The sequence below is a fragment of the Rhopalosiphum maidis genome, chromosome 2, assembly GCF_003676215.2.
Source record: "Rhopalosiphum maidis isolate BTI-1 chromosome 2, ASM367621v3, whole genome shotgun sequence".
NCBI lineage: Eukaryota > Metazoa > Arthropoda > Insecta > Hemiptera > Aphididae > Rhopalosiphum > Rhopalosiphum maidis.
The window spans coordinates 90,927,108-90,953,350 of NC_040878.1; the positions used below are offsets into that span (position 1 = coordinate 90,927,108).

General features: G+C 25.5%; 2 protein-coding genes across 3 annotated transcripts; both read right to left on the bottom strand.

Moving 5' to 3' along the window:
• Window positions 1-326: 326 nt before the first annotated feature.
• On the bottom strand, window positions 327-13,171 carry LOC113553099 (adiponectin receptor protein-like). 2 transcript variants are annotated; one of them, XM_026956249.1, is made up of 9 exons: window positions 12,923-13,167; window positions 12,681-12,837; window positions 7,243-7,399; window positions 6,031-6,096; window positions 5,613-5,880; window positions 5,357-5,537; window positions 5,111-5,298; window positions 3,192-3,385; window positions 327-645 (listed from the first exon to the last, which is right to left on the bottom strand). In XM_026956249.1, exons 3-9 carry the CDS (start codon window positions 7,366-7,368, stop codon window positions 517-519), a joined length of 1,152 nt encoding a protein of 383 aa, XP_026812050.1. In that variant the 5' UTR covers window positions 7,369-7,399; window positions 12,681-12,837; window positions 12,923-13,167; the 3' UTR covers window positions 327-516. The 2 variants fall into 2 exon arrangements, with proteins under 2 accessions (XP_026812050.1, XP_026812049.1); XM_026956248.1 differs by having other exon boundaries at window positions 12,681-13,171.
• A 6,658-nt stretch (window positions 13,172-19,829) lies between these two features.
• On the bottom strand, window positions 19,830-25,624 carry LOC113555127 (phosphoglucomutase). The gene is made up of 10 exons (XM_026959462.1): window positions 25,243-25,624; window positions 23,192-23,354; window positions 22,990-23,108; window positions 22,772-22,928; window positions 22,361-22,551; window positions 21,665-21,819; window positions 21,490-21,600; window positions 21,107-21,431; window positions 20,822-20,980; window positions 19,830-20,094 (listed from the first exon to the last, which is right to left on the bottom strand). Exons 1-10 carry the CDS (start codon window positions 25,477-25,479, stop codon window positions 20,029-20,031), a joined length of 1,683 nt encoding a protein of 560 aa, XP_026815263.1. The 5' UTR covers window positions 25,480-25,624; the 3' UTR covers window positions 19,830-20,028.
• Between the last annotated feature and the right edge of the window lie 619 nt (window positions 25,625-26,243).

The following is a 26,243-nucleotide window of genomic DNA, read 5'->3' on the forward strand; positions in this document are numbered from 1 at the left end:
GTTTTAAAAAAAAGTTTTAATAAAAATTGTTATTAAGGAGTAAGGTGAAGTCATAGAGCAGTATATTATCTATATTCCAATACCATAGTTCAAACAACATTTATACTTTATAACATCAATAATTTTGGTACATTATTACCATCTCTAATAATATAATGTACAAGATAGTAACAATATAATTATTGAATGAAATCTAATTTTAATTTATAAATGTATACTATGAATTTTTATAATGATACATACTATAAACATATGTATAAGTAGTAAAAATATATGCATATTTTTTTAATTGAATTATAATTTAAACATAAGACTACATAAAAAAAAAACTAAATTTTAACGTAATCTTTAAAAAAAATTTTCTTTTAGTTTTTAGGTTATACATTTTTATCTGAATTAAATAACATAATTGTATTTTAATCATTTCTGTCAGAATGGAAACTCGGTTCTCCTTCAAATTGGACAACTAACAGTTGAATAATTTAAAAGAAGTCCATCACCTACCAAAATCTAGTACTAAACAACAGCAGGACGTACTTCACATTCACCTTTGCTCAGCCGGTATTCTGCCATTTTGGTAATACCGTGGTAATGAACAAATGCCGCCAATATAACAAGTACGTGGAATATCTGATGACTTTGAAACTATAAAGAAAAAAATGGTCAAAACATTATAATATAATAATAATATTATATATTGAATATTATATGTTTTCTATATTTTGAAGATTTTTATAAACACTAAAATGTGAGTTTTGAAAACAAATTTAAGTATCTATTTTAAAAAAAATTAACTGGTTCATTTATGTTAACCTAATTTTATCAGGGATGGTTTGTAATATTACTTTTTAAATTATTTGTTTAAAAAAATAATGTAATACAATAATCGTGATGAAATAATGAAGTTATTGACATATTATCTAGTACTGTGCATTTATATACTTTTTTCTAGTGTATTTTAATTTTTAATATATAATTAGTATAGTATTATATTGAAACATCATTATAGCCATTTATAAGTGTACGGTGTACGGGTCGGGTAAATTAAATATGCGTGTATTACAGCCGATAAGTAGGCACCGGTGGTAGGACAATACGGCAATGATAATGAATAATCGATTACACACACTAATGTTCATTCACTACTCACACAATGACACCGTTCAAATATGCATGTAATATAAACTGCTTAAATACTTATGCTGTTTCAGATTTATAAATGAACATCTTAGCAAATCAATGTTCAACAGTTTAAATATTGTGTAATAACTTTAAGCTAACAGTGTTAACATATTATTAAACTTTAAAATAAGAATATATAAATGTTCTTACTTTTAAGTACGATAATAGGTAAATTCACTATAATATTTAAACTAAGAAAATAAATTTGAAACTACTAAATATAAATTATGGAATTGTATGCAATAATAGGATGAAGAAAACATATATAGGTATGATATCCTCCTTAATATTTAGTTTTCTTTAGGGTGAAATACAAATAAATAAATAAGTAGATAAATGAGTATAATATAATATGTTATAACTAACTAAGATAATTAAACTGAGAGAGTGCAACTACCATTAAGTATATTAATAAGTCATCCAGTTTTTAATTGTAATCCCATGCCTAACGTATTCATTGTTTTTAATTTTATATTTATTTATAAAATATAAATACCTGAGACTCAAGTAAAAATACAAACTAACAAATTGTTATAACATTAATTATTTTTTTTTAACAAAAACAGAGGTGAATGATAAGTAAATAGATATTTAGTTAACTAGGATACATAACATTGGATAATTAATACAAAAATATTAAGTAATATTACTTATGATTTTAACTTTATAACTAAGAAATCAAATGAACAGGATACAAATATGGTTTAAATAAAAGGTTTATTAAGTGACTAGTAAAGAATGAGTTTTTAAATATAAATCTTTTATACTAAATTTTTAAATTTGTCAATTTATTACCATCATAAGCCATACAACCAAAGCAGTTATTACAACTGTAGGAAATATGATGAAAGGAAATAGATAGGGACAGTGGCTAATATTGAAGTACATGAAAATTTAATGATTGTATTAACTCAAGACAGGATATTATGCCATTTACAAGCTTGACTATAAAACAAATAACATTGTATCTGCGTATAGAAGTAAGAAAATCAATATTAATTAATTTTAAAAAGGAAGAAAGCAAGTAATTATACTACTATATGGTAGGAGTCAAGTAAACCTCACCATTGATTGGACAATAGGCATTGTAATGAATCTAAAATTATTTAAATTATTTATTTTTAAGAAAAAAAAATTCTCCCAACTACTACTATCTACTATTCTCCTATCTATTATAATATATACAATAACTAAAAACTTTCTATGTAGTATTGTAATTGTGTATCATAGAATGAAACAAATTATTTGGCATTGGATATATTAAGCCAGCCAAAAAATCTAATTGCCAAACTTCTATGTCATCTCAACTCTCAATTTGATAACCAACCTTAACCTAAGTAATATAATTTAAGTATAGATAGATACAAAGTAATTCACCAAGCATGCTCAATCCAGTTTTCTTCTTCAATAATACAGTTATTAAAAATCTGATTTTAAGATTTTTTTTTTAAATATATTCACTAATTATTCAGACTAAATTTTAAAAATGTTGAGATTTTAATATTACTTAAAAGTTAAAGAGCATATAATGGAAATTTAAATCAAAAATCTCAAGAATTAAAAAAAAAAAGTTTATATTCAAATTTTCCAAAACTGAATTTGATTAATTTAATATTAAATGAAAAAATAAAATTGAACATGATTCAATGAAACAGAGACAAAATTATTAATATAAATCCTCTATAAGGCATCCTAAGCAGTAAAATTTAACGCCTTATTTTACATGAATAGTTTTCTGTACTTTCAAGATTTGATTGTATGGTTATAATTAAGGTTATCAAACCTATAATAAAAGTTATTAATATTATTATTAATCAGTTTTGTTAAAGGTATTTTTTTTAAATTTCGATTTTTAACAAAAATAATAATAACTTTCACTATAGATTATGATATATTTAATTCCAATCACAATTTTAATATAAAATAGGACAGCAGATTTACTATACACCACTTGTATAAATAGAGAACTAATTTTTCTTATAATGTAATATATTAAAGTATATTCTCACCAATAAATCACATCTTCCAGGAAAAAATCTTTCTGGTACTCTTAACGCATATAACAAAGCACCAGAGATATATAAAAAGCCCATGAGTAACAGCCAACCAAGACTTATCAATGTAAAGTTAGAAAAGAATCCTTCGACAGCTCCATAATGAAGTGCTGGTATAACACCAATCAATCCAAATGTTGTAAAAACACCTAAAATTAAAAAATTAAAATAGACTTTCACTTAAAATCATTTTATTAACTAACAAAACTAAATAGAAAAATAGTTATTACAATTTGAAATATAAAATTAATAATAAAAGATAATTTTGCAATTCCACATAACAAATTAACTAGTAAAAAATATAAGGTAAATAACAATAACTAAAAAGTTTAAAATGATATGTATATATGATATGCATTAAGAAACCTTAAAATATACAACTAATATGCTATTAATTTTAAATATTTATTTTAAAAAATAAGCAAAAATATTTTCTTCATAAAAATATTGCCTACCATTCCTTCAATAAAAATTTAACTAATTTTTGGTTAAAATTAAAAAAGATAAATTTAAATTTTTTATCATATGGATAATAAGACAATTAATAAACAATTAAAAGCATACATAAAAGTTAAAGCAGTCCTTTTTTCAAATATTATTCAGTTAAAGATTTTCATAAAATTATAAAAAAAATATGTTATATCACATATCCTTTATAAATATATATATATATATAAGAACAAGCCTTTTTTATGTTTCAATTTTGTGATGTCACTATTTAGTTTTTACCATTTTTTTTCATAGAGATGTTCCAAATACTCTTTCGAGTGTCACCACGTCGCTCGATTTTTCATTTCTTTTGTCAGAAGAGAGGGAGAGGGAGGTTTTTATTTAAAGGTTATGGTTTTTTTGCATATTATTTAAATAATTTAATGATTTTTTTTTCACAAGGTTGTGAACCAAATGAGCCTACGAGTAAATCACTCTTATTATTTCCAATTTCATTTTATATGTAATTTTAGTTATAAACATAATAAATTAAGTTAAATTATAAAAAATATATATTACATGGCTAGGCTTTAAATAGTTTAACTAAAATAAAAAACCAATTTATATACAGATCGATTAATTAACACTCAAGCAAAGCTAGGTTAAGTTAGGTTATATGACATATGAATATTATATCATATGTCACTTATAATTTAACAAGTGCTTTCCTATCAATACAGCCATGTAAAATCTAAAATTCCGGAATATATAAATTTTAAAACTAAGAAATTTTATAATTTATTTTATATACATAAAAAAAATATATATCTTTTAAATATATAAAATTCTTCAAATAAAAAATATGTATTCATATGCAATTTAACTATATTTTGTATGCACTTAATAACTTGTATTCATATATTCCGTGTTGATAAAAATAAACATTTCTTATTGAACAAACTTTCAAAAAAAGTAAATGAAAATGCATATAAATATAAATCAAATTGTACATAATATAAAATAAGATGTATACAAAAAGAAGTTATGTGGCAAAAAAACAAACCAAAATGTATAAAATATAATCATTCATGATAAAATCAAAAAAAGTTAAATTTTGTAAGTTTGCTTTAAAAATATTAATGACACTGTTGATTTAATTGTTATTTGAAAATATGATATAAATGGTTTTTAGAGTAGCAATAATCTACTAATACACTGTTCAATATAAGGGACTCTGACTATTTGACCATATTTTTAACTACTGGCTCTTGATATAATACAGCTTATTGTCTTGGTAAAGGTCTTATAACTAGTAATGGCAGATATTCCTTTTCATACCGAACAGAATGAGTAGGTACCCAACTGAATTTGTAATAGGATAATTATTAATAAACAACTAACTTTTACTTTATAATCAACTATACATATTTTTAATATTAGTATACCTGCTCTGAGTGGCCTAAGGCCAGGATCACTGAATTTGTCCCATAGTGCTACGACCATTGCCACCATTCCCAGTGCAACAATCAATATTAAATACAATATCCATGAATATGGCTCGCAATAAAATCCATAGTATAACCATGGCACAAATGAACCCATTATTAGTATGGCAATTCCACAATAATCCAATCTTCATAAATATATAATTAATTAATTTACTATTAAAATAATCAAAATGATTTATTTACTTGCTAAAAAATTTGCCAACAGTTTCTGAATGGCAATGAACAGTATGAAACACAAATGAAAAACCCATGCAAGTAATTGCTCCGATAAAGTATATAATGAAAACTAATTTGTCTTGAAACGAAAGTTCTTCTTCAGGTCTAGATGCAAAGTAAAGAGTCATAACAAAAAACGCAATACATCCTGTAAAATAATAGAAATTTATTAAATCTCGGTTTGTCATAATAAATTAACGCAATAAATAATTTTTATAATCACCTAACAAATGTGTCCATATGTTTCCAGTTTCAGTATGAATTCGAAAAATAGATTGAAAACATGCCTGAAATGAATTCAATGGTGGTCTGTGCCCTGTATGTAAGAAATCATTATCCTGGAGCCATTGAGGTAAGTTGTGGAAATTACACACATTCCACATTTTACGGCCAAGATCACGGGCTTGAGCAGCAACATGCTGAAACTCTGCTTGGGCCATAGTGCCAATATCCATATTTTCATTTGTTTCATTGGATAAGCTACATACCATCTAAAAATACAACGCCCTCAACTATTATTTTATATAATCAAAAATCATTATGTTGAAAAAGTATAGTAAATTTCAAAAGAACAAAAATAATAATTCCCTATGAAAAATAAAAATAAAATCAGTGATTGTGTGTATAAAATAAATCCTTACATCATTGTTTCCATTTGAAGGGCCAGATAATAAATCAGTTTTCTCTGCTATTAATTCATCTGATTTCTATAAAACATATACATAAAACAGCATACAAAAGCAAACAAATCAATATTATTTTTTGGTAGAATGAATATGTGAAAAAAAAAATATCAATCTTACTCAGTATATTCATCCAATATGTTAAAGTAACTTTTTTTTTTTGTATACATGTGTAAAAAAATATCACAAAAATAAAAAATAAATACTGACCAAACACTCAAAACCGGCCTACCGAGTTTTATTTGGTAGCTCACCAGACCAATCTGGCCCTGGTGACACATATTAACATGCTACTAACACATTATTTATTATTCTAGAGCAGTGGTGGGCAAACTTTTTTAATGGGGAGCCACAAAGTTTAAGAAATTCTAGAGGAGAGCCAGAATTATAGAAAAAATGCATTTTGTGTTAAAGCTTTAAATCAAATAATATTATAAAAACATGACACTTTTATACTATGCAGACCATATACTGTCCATGTCGATGGACCCTTGGCGGACCAAATTAAATACTTTTGTGGGCCATAATTTGCCCATCACTGTTCTAGAGCATAATTGTTCATATTTTTTTCTAGTGTAAAACAAGTATTTTTGGTTCATTTTAGAGATTTATAATAATCTAAAGTAAATTATGAATAATTCTGTAAAATTAAATATGCCTTCAAAAAATTTAAAAGGCAGAACACTTCTGATCCCCTTTAATCAGGCTAAAGCGTTATTATTTAGTAGACAATTTATTCATATAATACAATAAAGTAATTAAGACATATTTCTCTCCACTATACCTAATATTATTACTATAATATACTCATTTACAAAATAAATATCAATGCTGACAATATGACAGATAAAAAGTTAATGCTTACTATAAAAATATAAATAAATTATATGTACATTGACCTTCTTTTTCAAATTTAAGATTAAAATACCTACTAATATTAGCAGCTTGATTAACTCCAATGATAACTTAAAGACAGATATCTAATATTTGTATACATCTGAGATTTTTGATTAATAAAGCCAAAGGTTATCTTTCTATATTTTACCATAAAACAGTATTAAAACTAAAATACCTAACCATTTTTTAAAAACGATATCAGTAAGAAAGATTTTAGGTTTTTAAAAATTGTATAGTTAAACTAAATAAAAAAATTATAAGGAATATACTTACATTATTTAAATCAGCAGAGGGTATTTTACGGTGTCTAAGAATACTATTTTTTTTTGCTATTGAAGTACTATCGGCTGCATTTTTTTCAGGCTTTGTAATTGTTTCAGTCTGTACACTTTCAGACATCTTGAAATTAAATTATATATCACTCAACAATCTGAAATAATTTTTTTTTTACATTTATTTTATATCATTCTTTAGTTAATTAAATAATTTAAAACTAATATCTTCAAACAAATAAATAATAATTAAGTTTGGAATTTATTAAATTAGTTAATTGTGAATAAACTATTCAATATGCTTATAACTAAAACAATTCAATTTATTTTACTGAAATTTAAATTATTTGATAGTTAGAAATCTAGTTAATATATTAAAGGTACCCAGTTAAAAATGAAGTACAAGAAGTACAAAAATAAATCAATTCTGCAATCAACTTGGGAAATCTAAGCTATTGATAATCAACTTCAGTAGGTAGTTAAATGTTGACCTTCAAAAGTGTTTAATTCAATTTTCACTAAACAATTAATTCTTTGACATTTATTCAAAACAGAATGGATTAATAATATAAACCATCATTGTTTTAAACCTTGAAAAAGTATGCTAACATATGTTTTTATACATAAAACAAATAAATTAAGTGAGATAATTAATGCAGACATTGCAAATAAAAATGAAATACAATAAAACTACTTTAGACAAAGATATGACTTATTATATAAACAAAAAATTAAGTATTTTTGGTAAGAAACTAAGAATAAACTATTATTATTCACCTTTATATGTTCTATATTAATGATCTACTATTAAAAAATTGTAAATATTATTTAATAAATAATACATATTATATATTAATGTTACACATTTTCTAATTCATAACCAAAGTATAAATTTGGAATTCAAATTTATAAATACCTATAAGTTTTGTATACACCTTTCAAAGATATTGGTTGATCAATCATCAGCAATTTAAAAAATAAATAAATTTAATATAGTTTATAAGTTAAGAATAGATCAAAAGTATTGAATAATATGTATTATAAGTCCATAGGGCATCACAAGTATTTGTCAGGAGAGCCGTAACAAAGAAGCAAAAAAAATTGTTATTTTGTTAAGACATTTGGGTAATAATTTTAATTTTTTATGCATAATTATTATTAAATTTGTTCTCTTGTATATTTAATATATATTATCATAAATGATTAATTATTATAAACTGTGTCCTAAATAATTTGAAAGCTACCAAAATTCTATGAAAAGAATTAGAAGCTGTGAGAAGAAAAAATTTGAATACCTCTGGCTTATATGTAATATAAATCAAGTTTTACCAGTTATATTTATGATAAGTTAGACGACATCATACTTAACATTCAGGTTAGATACATTAAACTTGTAGAGTTATAAAAAGTTTCTAAGTGAAGGGAAGGGGTGAACTTCCCCTTCTTTTCTATTGGCATAGTTATATTTTTAATCAACAGTTACCTCAACTATATTTTATACCAGTACAAAACTGCATGTTTTATAAAATACCAAAATCTATTTTAATTTTTTTTATAAATGTAATCAAAAATTAAAAATTAAAAGATCTTTTATTATTTTTTAATATTGTGTAGCTTTTATTATTTATTAAATTAATAGTTTATAACCTCTCATTCATCGATATATCAGCTTTACCGTTTAATTAATGCCATTTCTTTTTCTCTCTAAAATAAAAGCTACTGCTCCTGCATGTTTTAATTAACATTTTAAATAACAAAAAAATAAATATATAACAAGTTAGGGCAGTGTTACCACAGGGTAACTCCTTCTATTATACTCAGTACTCGTGTATATATAAAAAAAAAAAATGCTGTAATCAAATTTTTTTTATTTTTCCTTGGAGAACAGATTGTATATATATTTAAATAAAAAAAAAAGTGGGAAAGTGGGTATCGCTCTGCTGTATAGTGAAGATGAAGAGTAGGTCTCTGGTCACTATAATGGATGTATTAAATTTGATTGCAATGACAGGTATCATTGTATACGAAAAACGATTCTGAACGGAGATGATTTGTCAGTCAATGATAATTAATTGGATGTATATTATTACCTATATTTAAATTTTAATATATCGTTATTAATGCGATTTTGTAAAAAATTAAATTTCATACGCTCATAAAATGTTTTCTATATTGACGCTGGAATTTATTTTTACACACATCATTGTAAAATCAATACATTCATCACTCTGTTCAGAATGTAAAATGAATAAATAACAATTGTTTGAACAAAATTTTTTTTATAAAATAAAAAAATATAGTTTTTCTAGCATAATTTATTATTTATTAATTAATTTAAAATCGAACTATTTATACAATATACTATTGATCAGGCATAATAAATAACTTATTTACATAATAATATTGTTTAATGGTGCCAATGTGTAGCTACATGTGACCAGCGAAAGTAGCTAAATGGCCTATTATAAATTTTTAGAATAAAATATGGAAACCAAAAGTAAGTTATTGTTTAGCAATTACCAAATTTAAAATTAAATTCATGTTTCTAATGATTTAAAATAATAATTGATATCACTGAATTTGTAGTATTTTCATTAATTACATGGTAAATAATTAAAATGACCATCACAACGGTGTCATAATGTAAATACTGTAAGTATATGACAATAAATAAATCTTTCTTAAATTTGAATTGAAGAAAAGCAAATAAATAATAAATTTATTTAGTTTGGCGTAACATAATGTTTCATACGCTACAGTTATAGAAAATAGTAAAATACATATTCCATATTTATTTTAATACAAAAGCATTCAGTATAAAAAGTCAAAACAAATAAAACCAACAATCAATTAGTTATTTTAATTTTTTAGTTGTAATATTAACTGATTTTATATCATGTTAATAATAAAAGAATTTTACAAAATTAAAACATTATAATTTAACAATTAAACAATATAATGATCAGAAAAACAAATAATTAATTAGTAATCAACTACCTATTATTTTTTTTTATCCTAGTTTTTGAAAAATAATAGAATGAAAAAATGTTTAAACTAAGTATTTTTTTTATCAAAAGAAGAATGATTGTGAATGCCCATCTTTTTAACAATTTTCATTAAAAACTTCTGTTTACATAACATTAGTTTTAAAAAATTAAGACAAGTCACACCTTGTGCTCAGTGTCAACCTGACACACCAGAGGCCCATGGGTCAGTTTTTTTAAGGGGCCCCCATAAAATGTATATGATATTTTATTGAAACAACACATTAAGATACTTCTATAAATATCTTTTACATTTTTACCAATATGGATCATAATAAAAATGTATATTATAATCATTAATAAACTTTCATAATATAATTTAGTGTAAATGCATAATAATTAATAATGATATAAGCAATTTTACAACTAATTATTTTTGACAGTAAGAAATAAGAATTCTTTAGTAGTAAAACCCAATTTTTAAATGAATATTTTTTTTAATTCATTAGATGAATAAGTTATTGTCTCAATCAGTATTTGAGTAAAAATAGCTATTTTTTTTTATAGCTATCAACATTAATGGGGTAAGGTGATTTTGGTGTAACGTTGAGCAAAGTTTGATTTTTATGCATTTAAGCTTTGAAAATACCCTTTCACAAGTTGTTTGTGTTGATGGCAACAACAAAGCAAACTTATAAATGACAAATAAATTTGACTGGAATGATAATTCTTGTACAATTAAAAATGCATAGTGAATACATTTGTTGCATTTATTACAATTAACTGATTTTGATATTTCATCATTATTATATTATACAGGTTTAGGCGTATAGTATTGTAAATTAATACTTTATAAATATTTTTGTATGCAATATTTGTATGATCGCTGAATCCAACAGTCTTTCATGGCCTCTACAGGGTCAGGCAAGCGGGGTCCTTGTCCAAGCTCATTGTTATTAAGAAGAAAGATAAAACCTAACTTAACTTACAGTAGTGTAATTATAATAAAACATCCTCCAACTTGTTACTTGACAATTGTACTATTATGCACTGCTCAAACTATAGGTAATGGGCAAGCATCTAATTATTGATTCAATTTTTAATTTCCTAGGCCCCAAAAGAAAAATTGCTCTTCAAAATTACAGCTGAATATTTCGATAAATACTTTATAGGGTCCTTATTATCTATATATCTACCAAGAATAAAATTTACAAAAAAAAAAAACGGAGGGGCTCCAACCACATTTGCTGCCCAGTGTACATGGCTACTGGTACCTATTATAAGTATAATCCAGTATTAATAATAAATGTAGTTATATGTTTAAACTAAAAACTATATCAAACAAAATTACATTTATATCCAATAATTTCTAGATAAATTAATAACTATGAACAATTAATTTCTTACAATAGAATGTATATAAGATTTTAGCAAACGATTTAAGTTTGTCAAAGTATATAGGTAGGTACCATCTAACTTAATGAATATTTACCTACAGTATATTATATTAGCCTGATTGGGAATTCTGTAAATATTTTTTTAATTTAATAACTTAATCAATTAATAAAATGTAAAAACAAACAATTTAAAATTCATAAATAATTGCCTAGACCTGATTATGTGTGACCTCTCATTGTGATAATATTTCTCAAACAAACTAATTACTTATACCTATAGTACAGTATTTGGACTAATGTTATGAACTATTAGTTATTACTATTGATCTATGATTGTAACTATAATATGTCCGGCGAGAGAACGCGCCAATTCTGTGCAACCCCCAGCGTCAGCATGCTATCAAAAACTGGTTTGCTAATGGCTAGGTATCATTGGGGAATGTGCAGAAAAACTGATTTTGGTCGGTCTACGGCGTGTTCTGTCGCTGCACAGAGTATACTTACCTCAGTAAATTGTATTCATTCATATATTATTAAACTTAACTATAGTATACTGTATAAATAATTAACAAATAAAATAACATAAATTATATGTATTTTTTAAGTAATTGAATTCAGTAAATTAAAAAAATAATGAACACCTAATTTTTTTATACATTTCCAAATAAACAATTTACAAACATTATAGCTTAAAATATAAGATCACTTCGGGCAGCAAGATTTTAGCTTTAATTGACGTAACTTATCAATAGTGATCGAAAAAGAAATCAAAATCTAGAAATACTTGTACTGGTTAAACCCATACTTAGTTATCTTCTTCTGATCCTTTTTATGTTCATTCAACGCCGGTTTAAATAGGTTTCAAAAAAATGTTAAGTATCTATAACCTATATTCAGTTTCAGTTTCATAACTTTACTAACATCGCTTACACACAATTTACCAGGATTTCAAATACATTTGTGATCACGCTTGACAACATTAAAATAGAAAAATGTAAGGTATAAATATATGATTATTACTTACCTAAATAATAATATTAAAATAGACGAAAACGTACCTGTTGCAATTAGTTGAAAAACTCCGTAGACCGGCCAGGAAATCACAAAACCATACACTACTCGACAAGTCGTTTAATCGTCGGCAATCGATTGACCGACGACGCGCGATAAATTATACTATTAATGAGCTCGCCGTAAATAATCGCTACGGTACGACTAAAAAACAGACAAGTTACAACTTACAACGTGTTATCACTACGAGAGAAATGAATAAAATACGTTTTAACAATAATTTTATTACGTAAAAAGGCAGCGATGTGCGCAATGTCCACTGTAACAAGTATCGAACGCCGTTATCAACAATGACAACAACAATAATAATAGGTACTCAATATGTAGTAACTAAATAAATAATGAGGATAGTAAAAAATGTGTCTATTATTGGAGGGGGATGGTAGTAACTGGTATTTGGTTGTCCAATGTCCGGTAGTAGAATGTCAGACGGTCGATCCAGCCTTCGCGGACATCTATTCTGTCGACTGTCACATTGACTTTGTCAAACTCATGGAGCTGTAACAAATAGTGACCTAATCAGACACCGGTGATGGGCTATGAGTAAAATGTGATAGGTGTTTTAAGTCGTTGATAATTATTATCTATCTAATAAAATAGTAAAATACCCGCTTGGGCCCGTAGAGTAATTACTCTTACTCTATAGCTTGGCGCAGGCGGTAGCTAGGAAATAAAAAACCGACAGACCTGAGTGAGTTGTGACGCACATGAATGTCGCAGAAAAGAAACTTTTTTTGATTATAATACGCCGCGCGGCGAACGGGAAATATCAAATGATAATGATAGTAATAATTTAATTCGGTGATAACGGGATTATAGCATTCGACATTTCGACCCCAATGTGTACTCTGTAATAATCTTATTATATATTAATAAATGAAATAATTATTAAATATTAATTAATGTTGACTGATGATCGTGGCTGTGGCTGTAAAAAAATAATCTGTAACTTTTTTGAGAAGTGGTGGACTATTACAACCTATTTTACAACTCGCCAGATAAATGACGTTTTATGCTGCTGCCTACTCGAACCTATTATCAAAATTAAATATTTGAACAAGTTGTATACTAATTATATATAACAGATATAATAGTATACTGATTATACGTGTGTAAGATAAATATGTGAAAAAGTGAGATATATGTTCCCGTTGTTTCAAGGAATGGCTTTCTTGTAATAATAATACATAATAATATATAAGATATAACATCTGTATATAATTGTTGATAACCGGTAAAAAAATACCCGAAGCTAAGAAGGCCGGTAATTAAAAATCCTGAAATTTTCAGTAAAAATTAAAAAAAAATATGCTTTGAAAGATTAAAAATTCAAAAAAAGTATAAATTTATGAAAACATTTTAAATGTTTGGTAACACTGTATAGATGCATAATTTAGCTGTAACAAAAATAAAATACCACGTTCATGTCATTCATGATAAAAATGTGGTATTAATTTTGTTAACTATTAGGCCATATTACTGCCATGCTATTAGGTAAATGACTATTGACTAATGAGTATCGGCAGTATCGCTCTGCTATGCATTATTGCAGTGTATGTTGTGTATAGTGTATATGAATTATTATTTATTAAGTATCAAGTGGATGGTGGGTCACTATTATAGTCAATATATGTTAAATTTGAATGTAATGATTAATTTTATGGGTATCAGGCAGTATATAAATTATCATAATTCATTTTATACGAAAAACCAGTGGCGCACTTGCCCCCCTGACAATTTTTTGAGAAATAAAGGTATATATTTTAACCGGAGGGAGGAGTGTTAGGGTTTTGATAATAATACATTTATTACATTCATTATACATTGCTCCCCCTTAGATTTTTTCCCAGTTACGCCACTGCGAAAAACGATTGAGTGGAAATACTGGAAATGGTCTATCAGCCTATATCACCAAATGATAATAATTTTTTGAAATATTTTATTTTGATATATTAGCAGCTAATAAAGTCAATTATTTTTAACATGGATCACATAGTCTATTTTATATAGAAATCTGTGGTTCATTAACGCTAACCGGCTGATAACAGATTTTATTACCGGCAGAATTTCGCCAATTAACTTAAACCGCACATTGTATGAACGGCCCTTGTAAGTTAATATCATTTTGCCCAAAAATATTGCATTTATAATATTATTATTTATTATTAGTATTTAATTATTATAATAATGTATATTTTTACCATATTAGATCAACTAATAAAACTCAAAATATTATTAAAAACATCTTTCTGAAAATACCGATTTTTTTCACGATTTTTAACGAATTTTGTAAAAATTCTAACTTTAAATGCATATAAAAATAAATTTGTGCCTATGTATTTTTTAATATTTGTATACAAACATAAAAATATCTTTTATAGAAAGGATCTTGTATTAAATTTTCAAATATTTCTAACCAGCAAATAATTTTTAATCGACATTTAGAAAATGAGTATACCTTTATAATAAAGGGCAGTCTGCAATTTTAAAATTAAATACCTTGTAAAGCCTTAGCACATTACACATCTTTAAATTTTTGGCTATTTTAAAGTGAATCAACTTTAAAGTGTATTATTAGTTGTTTGGTAGATAAGTCGATTTTATTTGTTTTGTGCATGGGCGTTTTTATGGGGGGGATTTCTGGATAAGGGGGTAGATCCTCCCATAGTCTATTTTTTTAAAGTTAGTAAATACAACAAATAAAATATAAATAAAAAAATTAATTTAATTAATATTTTAATCACAAATATATGTGATAATTTAATAAATTTTGTTTTCATATAAAAAAAAAAAGGGTGTGTGGGGCTTAGTTCTCGCGGTTCATTTTTTAATATATTTTCATATCCCTCTCCAATAAAAAAATCCTAAGAACGTCACTGGTTTTGTGGGCTAGTACCTGTAGGAATCAATTCTGAAGTTCAATTTTGGTTGAATAAATAAGTTAGGTATGGATTCAAAAATTTCAAAATTTCTAAATGATTGAACCATATTCTAATTTCTAGGATAAAACGAATTAAAGAAAAATATAGGTAACATTTTTCGGCAATTAAGATTATTGAACTTCGATAGATACATTTCTTTATATGAAACCAAATATACGAAGAACTTTATTGCACATTGTATCTATATTCTATATGGCTATTAAAAGATAGATCACTTGATAATAAAAAACTTACATTTTTTATTTGTGAAACAATAGTTAAATCAGATCCATTAATTCTGCATTAGAATTTTAAGTTTAACTAATAAGTGACCACGTGAAAGAGATTTGAGAACATTTCTCAGCGTTTATACTAAGGGCGTTTATTGAGTAGGTACCATAAATAAAATTAATCAAACTCATATTGAAGTTTATGACAATCATTAAATGAATGAATAGGCATTTTGCATTTTTGCTTATAGATTTTCCGAGGAATTTTCTGAAAAAATCTAGAAAAAGTAGAAAAAGTACAACTTAAAAGACGAATGTAGGTAATATAAAAAAATGTTATTTGTATTAAATATACAATATGATGTAATGTATCATAAAAAAAATTTCATTGACTATAGAACCATTGAACTTAGGTTATTGCAAAAAAAAAATTTATTTTTTATTTTTTATCCTGTGTATATTTAAGCTATTTTTTATAAGTTATAACTAAAAGATAAATAAATGTATAAATGTTAAATAATAATAATAATTGGTAAAAAAGGTGAGCAAGTGGGTATCGATCTGCTGTATAGTATAGAGATGAAGAGTATGTCACTGGTCACTATAACGGATGTGTTAAATTTGAATGCAATAACAGATATCATATTGTATACGAAAAACGATTCTGAACGGAGTTGATTTGTCAGTCAATCATAATTAGTAGAATATATTATATTATTAAATATATTTAAACTAAAATATATCGTTATTTTAGTTGATTTCGAAAAAAATTTTCATTTCATAGATACGCTTATAAAATTGTTTCTATATTGACGATGGAATTTTTTTTTTACAGTAACTTGAAGGAAAACTTATGGATAACCTTATATTGGGTTTTTTAATCTTAAGTATAAATCACAAAATTTTTATGAATTTTCAACTTCAAAATTCCTTTCAAATTTTCGCGATTTTGATATATTTCGTAAACATTTGAATATTAAATGCTGCTTATAAACAAAAATTGTGACTAACGATTTTTGATTTTTTTTTTTACTACAATAAATCAACTTATAATAAACCTTGTATTAAATTTTAAAATTTTTTTGAAAAGCCAAATTTTTTTATCTGGATTTCAAAAAAAAATTTAGAAAAATCGAAAATTTTAATGGTTTATAAATAGTTTAATAAAATTCTAAATATTTTGAAAATTTAATCGTAAATAGATAACGCTAATATAAACATTTGGTGAACAATTTCAAGTATTTACAATGATTTGTTTTTGAGTTACAGCAAAATCAAAAAATCGATATTGTCGAAAAGTGGTTATACGTACGTAAAAATTCCCGTTTTCCGTTATTTTTTCAGGGTTTAATTAAAGTACCAACTAAATGAATTTTCCTTTTTAAAGAGGGGCTGAAGTTAAAAATCAAAGCATTATTACTACTCCAAAATGTGATGACAGACACAAAAATAAAAATGAAACACACACATTATTGTAGAACCAATACATTTATCACTCTGTTTAGAATCTAAAATATTATCTACATTTTGAAAAAGAAAATTTTATTTACAAAAACCAGTCACTAGATAATTATATTTATCAAGTATATAATATATAAAGTATTACAAAAACGTCAAAAACAACAAACAGTTAGATAGTTAGAATTAATATTACATCAAACCCATAACAAATAATATTAAAATACAAAACTTAAGACATAAATATAGTTATTTTCTCTTAAATTTCTATCTTTAAGTGTAAATTGAATTCAATTATATCTCAATAAGACTAACATATGTAACAACAATGAATAATACAAATAGTTATGTATTCTAAGTACCTACAACATAAAAACCTAGGCAATGGATAAGAAGTAATTAATAATTATTAAGAACTAAGAAGTAAAAATGAGAATTTATTAATACTTCATGTATTAATACTTGTTATACTATGTTGTAAATATAAATATTTATTTTTTTAATATTTTATCTCCATAAGATATTTTTATTAGTTAACATGATATATGATAATCAATAGTTAAGAATATACATATTAAGTATTTATTTATGAATTTTTCAGTAACTACATTCAAAGTATAGTTTTATAATTTATAATATTAAATTATTAAATATTTAAAACAATTTAAATTTTAATATACATAAAAAACAATCTATGTTCTTGTAGATAAATTACAATAAAATATAATCCTAAGAAAAAAAAATGTGTTTTACATGTGAGTGCTTATCTTAAAATATTAATAACATTAGTTACACATAAATAGTTGTTTTAATTTATTATCACTTATATAGTTATATTAATTTAGTGTTATACAAATACATTTTATTTTTGTTAAATAAAATATCTTTTTAGATAGTTATCAACTAAAATATGTTGTGAAGTATCAAGTAAATATCTAAGGACTTAAATTAATTGTTATTCAATAATTTGAAACATACTCACATAAATGTAAGTATATTATAAATTGAACAAATTGTTAACTACTAAAACTATTAATTAAATAGCGCAGACACAATATATAGAGTTTGACTTCAAAATAAGTTAAGAGGATGTCAGCACTCTATTAGTATTATCTTAGACCAGCGGTTCCCAAACTTTCTTAGTCTCAAAGTCTTTTTTTAAGTAGAAATTTCTCATGGAGCCTCCAAAAAAATATTTAATGTTAATTTTTATTTACCTGTATTCTGTGTAAATGTTTTGTGGTATTATGAATGGAGCCTATGTTAAGCCATTGCAGAGCACCAAGGACTCTGCGGAGCACAGTTTGGGAACTGCTATCTTAGATCTACCAAACATAGCAAATTTTCATTTAACAGAATCAATCTTGTATAGTTAACTTTAATATTTAGGTGAATTGTTCAGATTCTAGTACAAAACTTAAAGTTAAGAAAAACATCTGCGTTGGTATCTTGGAATTTTTTTTTATATTATTTTAATAAAGTGATATACTTATGAGCATATTTAAATTGTAACAGTTTGAAATATTACAAAAAGCCAATATACAAATACAAGTTTGATTTAATATAGATACATTTAAATATTAAAGTTAACCATACAATGTTAAGCGCAAATTTGTAATGTTACACATGGACTAGAGATAGAAAACAAATAGTACTCCTAGATCCTTTTAGATAAAAAATAATACAAATTTATTTATTTAAACTATGTGGTTACACATATTCAAATATCACATTTATACTATTACGATATTTAATTTATACAGTACATAGCATATTATAATTTTAAAATACGCTATATATAATATACAACTAAAACACATTTAAGATTTATATTAGAATAATATTAATAATTATAGTTTATAACATTAATCGAGTCAACATTTAAAATCCCATCGGGCAAATTAGACTCCACAAGCTATTGGCAGTATCAACTGGTTAAAGAGTTTTAATTACCCTTTACAGATCAAAAACAACATCAACAAAAACTTTCAAAGGTAACCCCACCTAATATTTTTAAGTTTTAGAGTAAGATTAAACTTACAAATTAATAACTGATTTAAACAAATTCTTAAGACTTAGTTCAAAATACAGCTGTACATAAATATAGCTGTATTAAAATATTTTAAAAACAAAATAAAATAATTTACATAATGTGGTAATTATAAATGAATCAGATATGATGAATTATTGATGATTCAAGTTTTTTATACTGAACTTGGTCTATAGATTTATTTGTATAAAAAACTAATAACAAAATATAATAAGAATCATAACAAGACTTAATAAAAGAAAACAACATAATACAATTTTATGTTTAACAGTTTAAAAAAAAAATATTGAGGAGAAGGATTTTTAAAACTTTTATTCATCAAAATTATCATTGTTTTTAACAATAATATAATAAAATTTTATCAACATTCTTTCAAATAAATAATAATTTTATAAATTATATATATATATATAATATATACACATATATATTATATATATACACACATATATATATATGTAGAAATAAATACCTTTAATAAATATAATGTATTTTTATTAAGTATTTACTATTTATAATTAGTTAAAATATAAATTACTTTAATCATATTATTTAACGGATAACTAATATATTTATACATTAACTAATTAATTGTTATAATATGAAAAAATCACAACATTTTAACAACAAACATTTTTGAAGAAAACTAAATTTTGAATAAAGAAACTCAGGATCCTTACGTAATCACAGTTGGAGAAGTACGTCCAGTAAATTGCACCAATTTAGAAATCTCTAATGCTATCTGTAATTTAAACATGTCTTTAGTCAATAATATATATATATATAATTTGTTTTCAATAAGAAAGTAATTGAGAACATAATGTTTAAAATTTAACATAACTAAGTATAGCAACAGACCAGTAGGGTATATTAGATTTTTTTTTTTTTTTTGGTGGGGGGGGTGTCCAAAATATCACCAAGTGGAAATTGAACAATTCCTGGATATTCCAATAAACTTTACAATTTCAGACCACTTAAAGAACTATTAATCTGTCTTAGATCACTTTCATTTTAGTCACTTTAATTATTTAATATTTGTTAACATTATTAAAAAGAATAAAAATTAATATATAGTTAGTTCATTTCATAAACTGTTGATTATTACCTTTACAAACAGTATCACTAGTATCAGTATACATATTATATAACTTTTAGTTTTTACAATATTATTTTTTAAGTGTACACAATTTATGTTTATTATTTATTTAATGGATTTATATTTCAGTTCCCATCTCAAAAAATATTGATTATACTCCACGCCACAAGAGAAGTAACCCGTGTCCCAACCAAAATGCAATTGAATTCGCGCATCCCCCATTTATTTAACATACCGTCGTCATAGCCGCTGTTAGTCTGCATACGCGAAACGGGTTCCTACTCTTGTGGCGCGGAGTTTAGTATCATAATTGTTAACTTTTATGAAATTTATAACTTTCCCTACTACTCTATATTTATTTAATACTACATACTTGAACAAGAGGATTAAGAGCCACTTGAGCATCTTCTAAAATATTTGAGGTTGGTGGTTCATATGATTCAGCATATAAACGAATAGTAGCACCACTGCTGCCAGTACCACTTAATCGAAACACAAACCTGGATCCATCTTCAAATAACACTCTTATACCCTATTTATAAATTAGACAAATAAACCAATCAATCACAATATTTTATTTTTATTTTTGTTATTAGAGTATATATAATTAAATTTTTCTCTGCAAATTATCATTAATGTTTTCTACAAACTTATTTACCTGTTTTTTAGTGACACTATTATCAATCGGATCACAATATTCAAAATTATCAGCTTGCTTGAATACATAAACCTTTGAACCATAAATAAATTTCTGACCCTTAATTGCAGGATCAGTAACTTTTTTTTCCAAATCTGACATAAGTTGGTTAGACGGTTCAGATTCACAATTTTCATAGTCATATCTAGTGAAGTAATTACGTCCAAAAGTTTTCCAATGATTAGTAAGTATAGTTTCTACAGACTCTCCAGTATTAGCTAACACTGATAACCATGCCAAGACAGCCCATATTCCATCTTTTTCACGAATATGATCAGAACCAGTTCTACAAATAAAATGTAAAACAATTATTTTGAATAAACATAAGAATATCTCAGTATTACCCAAAGCTTTCTTCCCCACAAAGTGACAAACGACCTGCATCCATCAAATTTCCAAAAAATTTCCAACCAGTAGGTACTTCAAAAAGTTCTTTTCCTTGCTTAGCAGCCACCCTACAATATATTTTTAAAATTATGTAAAAAAATATATTTGAAAAGATAATAAAAAATATTTTACCTATCCACAGCTGCACCTGTTGGCATACTTCTAGCAAACCCTCTGACACCATTCACTTTAAAGTAAGGGATACATTCTAGATTGTTTGCTAAAACAGCTAATGAATCACTGGGGTTGATGAAAAATGCTTTTTTACCAAGAATCATATTACGATCCTAAAATCAAATCAGATAAATTAAAATAAAAAAGTAAAAATATATAGTTATAAGTATTTTACTGTTTTTTTTATATAAATGCCTAAACTCCAAATCCCAAGTTTACCACAATATATTTTCTAGGTTTCAATTATTTAATCATAGAACCCTTTTATGTTAGGTTAAAATTAAACAATTTCACTTAATTATCTTCTAATTTTATTATATTCAAAAATTTAGTAGTTTACAAATTTAGATTATGATCTACAACATTCAATATACTTTGATTATTATTTCTTGTTTACTAAAACATATTAATCTACAGATTAACAAACTACAATAGGGTTTCAACAAGTTTTCTTTTTTGGATCGGCATTGGTTTTAAATTAGAAAGTTACTCAGTAAAATAATATTAACTTTTAAACTTGAAAAAAAATACCTAGTTTGATTCAATAAACGCCTAGGTTAAAATTCAGATTAATTTAAAATGTAAATACTAATTTGTTCTGTTAGTTCATAGAATGAATTTTAAATTATCATATTATGTTGTACAAATACTTACACCGTCTCCATCAAAAGCAGCACCAAGATCATACTCCCCTTCTTGTAATGCTTTTACAAGGCCAAAAGCATAAGTAAGATTAGGGTCTGGATGAATTCCACCAAAGTCAGTTAAAGGTACTACATTGATGGCATTATTAGATGGTGCACATAATTCTTCAATAAAAATCTTCTTTACATAAGGTCCAGTAACTAAAAACATGAGTATTTTTAGTTTTTTATTAGATAAATTGTTACTTCATTTTTTATTTTAAATTTTTTATTGGAATAAATTACAAATCTAAATTTGGTTAGGTCAAATTAATTATAGATCAGATAAAATTTTAACTATAAAAATATAATGAAATTATACTAAAGTATAATAAATCAATTTGATTGAAATCATGCCAATTAACATGTTTTATATTTTTACCTCCATTCATTGAATCAATAAGAATATTAAAAGGTGCTTTATTATTGGACCCTTGAATTAACTTGCGGATAACATCAAAATCAAAAATGCTTTTCATCAACTGAAGATAATCCACAACAGAGTCAATGACTTCTACTTCAAATTCTTTACCACTAACCTAAAAATAACATTTTTATTTCTTATTTTCAAGATTATAAATGGGGTGTAAAAATAAATACTTTGAAAAATTGTAAACCACAATATTCTATTGAACATTTCAAATCTGGTACAATACTATAAGAAGTGATATTTTTAGTAAGCTCATATATGGCATTTGTAACAGATTCTGGAGCAGGACCTTTAAAAAAGAAAAAAATTAATATCAGTATTAAATAATTAGTATGGTTTGTAAAATTTGTTCTACCAGAAATTAGAACTCACCTCCATTAGCTGTGTTGTACTTAATACCAAAATCATTGTTAGGACCTCCTGGGTTATGACTAGCTGTAAGTACTATACCTCCGGTTGCTTTATATTTTCGAATGATGCAGGATACAGCTGGAGTTGATAAAATTCCTTTGTGTCCAACAATTAATTTTTTTACCTGAAAATTAAATAAAAATAAAATTTTAAACAGATAATTTAAATAGCAAACAAACTTAGCACATAATTACTACAGTATTACTAAAATTCTAAATTTTCATATTTAGGAGCATTATCAAATAATTTAGCTTTATACTATCATGGAATATTAGTAGGCATGATGTTAGTACACTTAATATTCAATATTTAAAAATAAAGAATTACATCAAGTATTATTTATAGATTATACAAAACTCATTAATTATTATTTATTTTAAAAGACAATGTGAAGCCAATGGTTTTTAAATATCTATTTGCTTACTACTTATTTTGTATTTATAACTATTTAATGTGAACTTCAACCATTTATTTACATAGTTAATAATTTATCACTGTATAAATATTAAGATTAAATATGTATACAACAAATACATTAATTAATAACTTAACTTATCGATAAACAAATTTTATAGATATTATTAATATTGACAATTCACCTTCAATATTTATTACAAAATATTTTTTCAAAAATAATTAATACAAATATAAGAATGTATGTTTTTTAATACTGGTTTGATCACCGTTCTATGAAAGGAGAGTCAGAAGCCATGAGCTTTTTATAATATATCCAATTACTAAAAAGTATTGTACAAGACTAAACATTGCATGATTTTATAGAAACACATTGGAAATTATTTTAACGAGGGTATCTGATCGTACCTAAGAGCCATGTAGGTATCTTGTAATCTAAATTATTATTGTAAAATATATCGAATATAGACTTAAGTATCAACTTATTATAAAAAATAGTATTATTATTTTACGTATTATATAAAACTGACTATTGACGTATTATGAATTCGATCAGAAAAAATATAATAGAATCAATCGAAAATCATTTTTTTTTGTTCGCAACGACGTATTATTTCTATAGTATATCATATATTATTATCATTACCGCCATTTAACGGCATTAATAAGGAGGGGGAAGGTTATATTTTGTGTATTATTAAATTATAATATTTATCTTTACATACATATATATATATATATAAAGAGAGAAATAGAGATAAAGAGATAACACGATGTAATTTATTCATAGCACAAAGCTCTGCTGATATACGTGTATTACGTTATTAGGTGCGAGTCTTATCGTGTAATTAAGTAATTTTATAATTCATATTACAAAAAAAGAATATTGAATAATACTAATTCAAACTCTGTGTGTTAGGCTGTTTTGGGTTTGATATTGATACTAGATACTATACAATTATTTGAAAAACTTAAACGCCTACTTCAAAACACTGATGACTTACCTACTATATATATAGGTAAATGATAAAATAGTTTTTAAGTATAATATTAATTATTAATACACTTATATTAAATAAGAATTGAGAGTACATTTTCAAATATCTACTATCGAGTATAGCTAGTTATAGTATTTAATAATACTAATTGGTGTATTAATATTATAATAAAGACACCCGTGTATCATTACCATATTTTTATGTAAGTAAATGACACAAACTTTTAAAAATAAAACCGAGCATGCCATGCATACTGTGATAATATGGAATAAATGCAAGGAAACCAAAAAATAAAACAACTAACTACTTTTGTGACATAAATATAAATTTCAAAAAATCCGTAATAACCAACAAACAGTGTCGAAAAAAGCAACAGTTTACCGTGTGGATTTCACGGAAAAGGAAAAATAAAATGTTTATCATTCAATGGTATCTGGGTGCTTCGGTTACGCGAAAAGGTTTTGAAATCACACCGGTTCAAAGGTGTAAATATAAGTTTGAAAAACGATATTAAAAAAACAAAATTGCAACGGCGCTATTGAATTTTGAAATAACTGACATAAATTAAATTATATAATATTCTATAGTCACATCACATACCCCATTGGCAGCAGCGATTTTAATTATCACGTCCACGGCTTCAGCGCAAAAGAACCGACCGTCGCCGCCGACAACTAAGGTGCTACCAGCGGCCGCCGGTTGGACGGCGCCGAGCACTGCCTGCACGAAGTTTTCCGTGTAATTGGGCTGCTGAAATACTTTGACAGCCTTGCGTAACCCGCTGGTTCCTGGCTTTTGGCCTTCATATGGCGTTGTTTTTACTACCACCGGTTCCATGGCGAAACGAAATACGAGTTAATACCGAAGCACTCAAATGGGAATGAAGTGATCGGTCGTATTCAGTAACGGAAGACGACGAAAGCGGAGCGATAACTGACAACACAACTGTGAACGTTCTGAATGTCTGATGTTTAGTCGACTTCGATTCCGAAGCGCGGCACGCGCACGCCGCCGTCCCGTCAGCTGATTGACGCCTGTGGCGGTGGAAGGGGCAGTTTCAAGGTTGTCGGTGACGTCTTTTTTTTAACAACAATATCGCTTTTTGCCTTTTATACTGTATTAACAATTATTGTTGTTGACGTTGTTATTGTTGTTGACGACTGTCGATTATCAGATTGTACATTTGTACAATGTACAACAGGACTATTTTTTACTTATACAACTTATTATATAACTATATAAGTTGTACTTTTTAAACGCACATTTCTACAATAATACTCAATTTGGTTTTCTTCAAAAGCCAGAGTGCCCCAGAGTTCAACCCTCAATTTAGTGAAAAGTAACGAATTTAGTACTTCCGTCGATTAAACATTTTCTCCTGAAATCCATAAGAACTTATCATGAGTGAAAAATTAAATTTGATTCGGGACAAACCACATTGAGATCAATCTACTCATAAGCGTATATTTAATAAATTAAAACTTATGATTCAAATATAACATATTTTCCCTTAGATATCATATAATTTAATATCATTATTCCTTAAAGAGTGAGATCACCTAACTATACGAAACAAAATCAGAAATGCAGGTTAAGTGCGC

Coding starts and splice junctions, on each gene's coding strand:
- LOC113555127 (XM_026959462.1), bottom strand. CDS start 25,479: ATGGAACCGGTGGTAGTAAAAACAACGCCATATGAAGGCCAAAAGCCA. Junction 21,820..22,360: donor CTGCTTTTGATGGAGACGGT/GTAAGTATTTGT, acceptor ATTTGATTTTAG/GATCGTAATATGATTCTTGG. Junction 20,981..21,106: donor ATAGTGTCACTAAAAAACAG/GTAAATAAGTTT, acceptor ATTTATAAATAG/GGTATAAGAGTGTTATTTGA.
- LOC113553099 (XM_026956248.1), bottom strand. CDS start 7,368: ATGTCTGAAAGTGTACAGACTGAAACAATTACAAAGCCTGAAAAAAAT. Junction 6,097..7,242: donor CCTCTGCTGATTTAAATAAT/GTAAGTATATTC, acceptor TATGTTTTATAG/AAATCAGATGAATTAATAGC. Junction 5,299..5,356: donor GTTGGCAAATTTTTTAGCAA/GTAAATAAATCA, acceptor ATATTTATGAAG/ATTGGATTATTGTGGAATTG.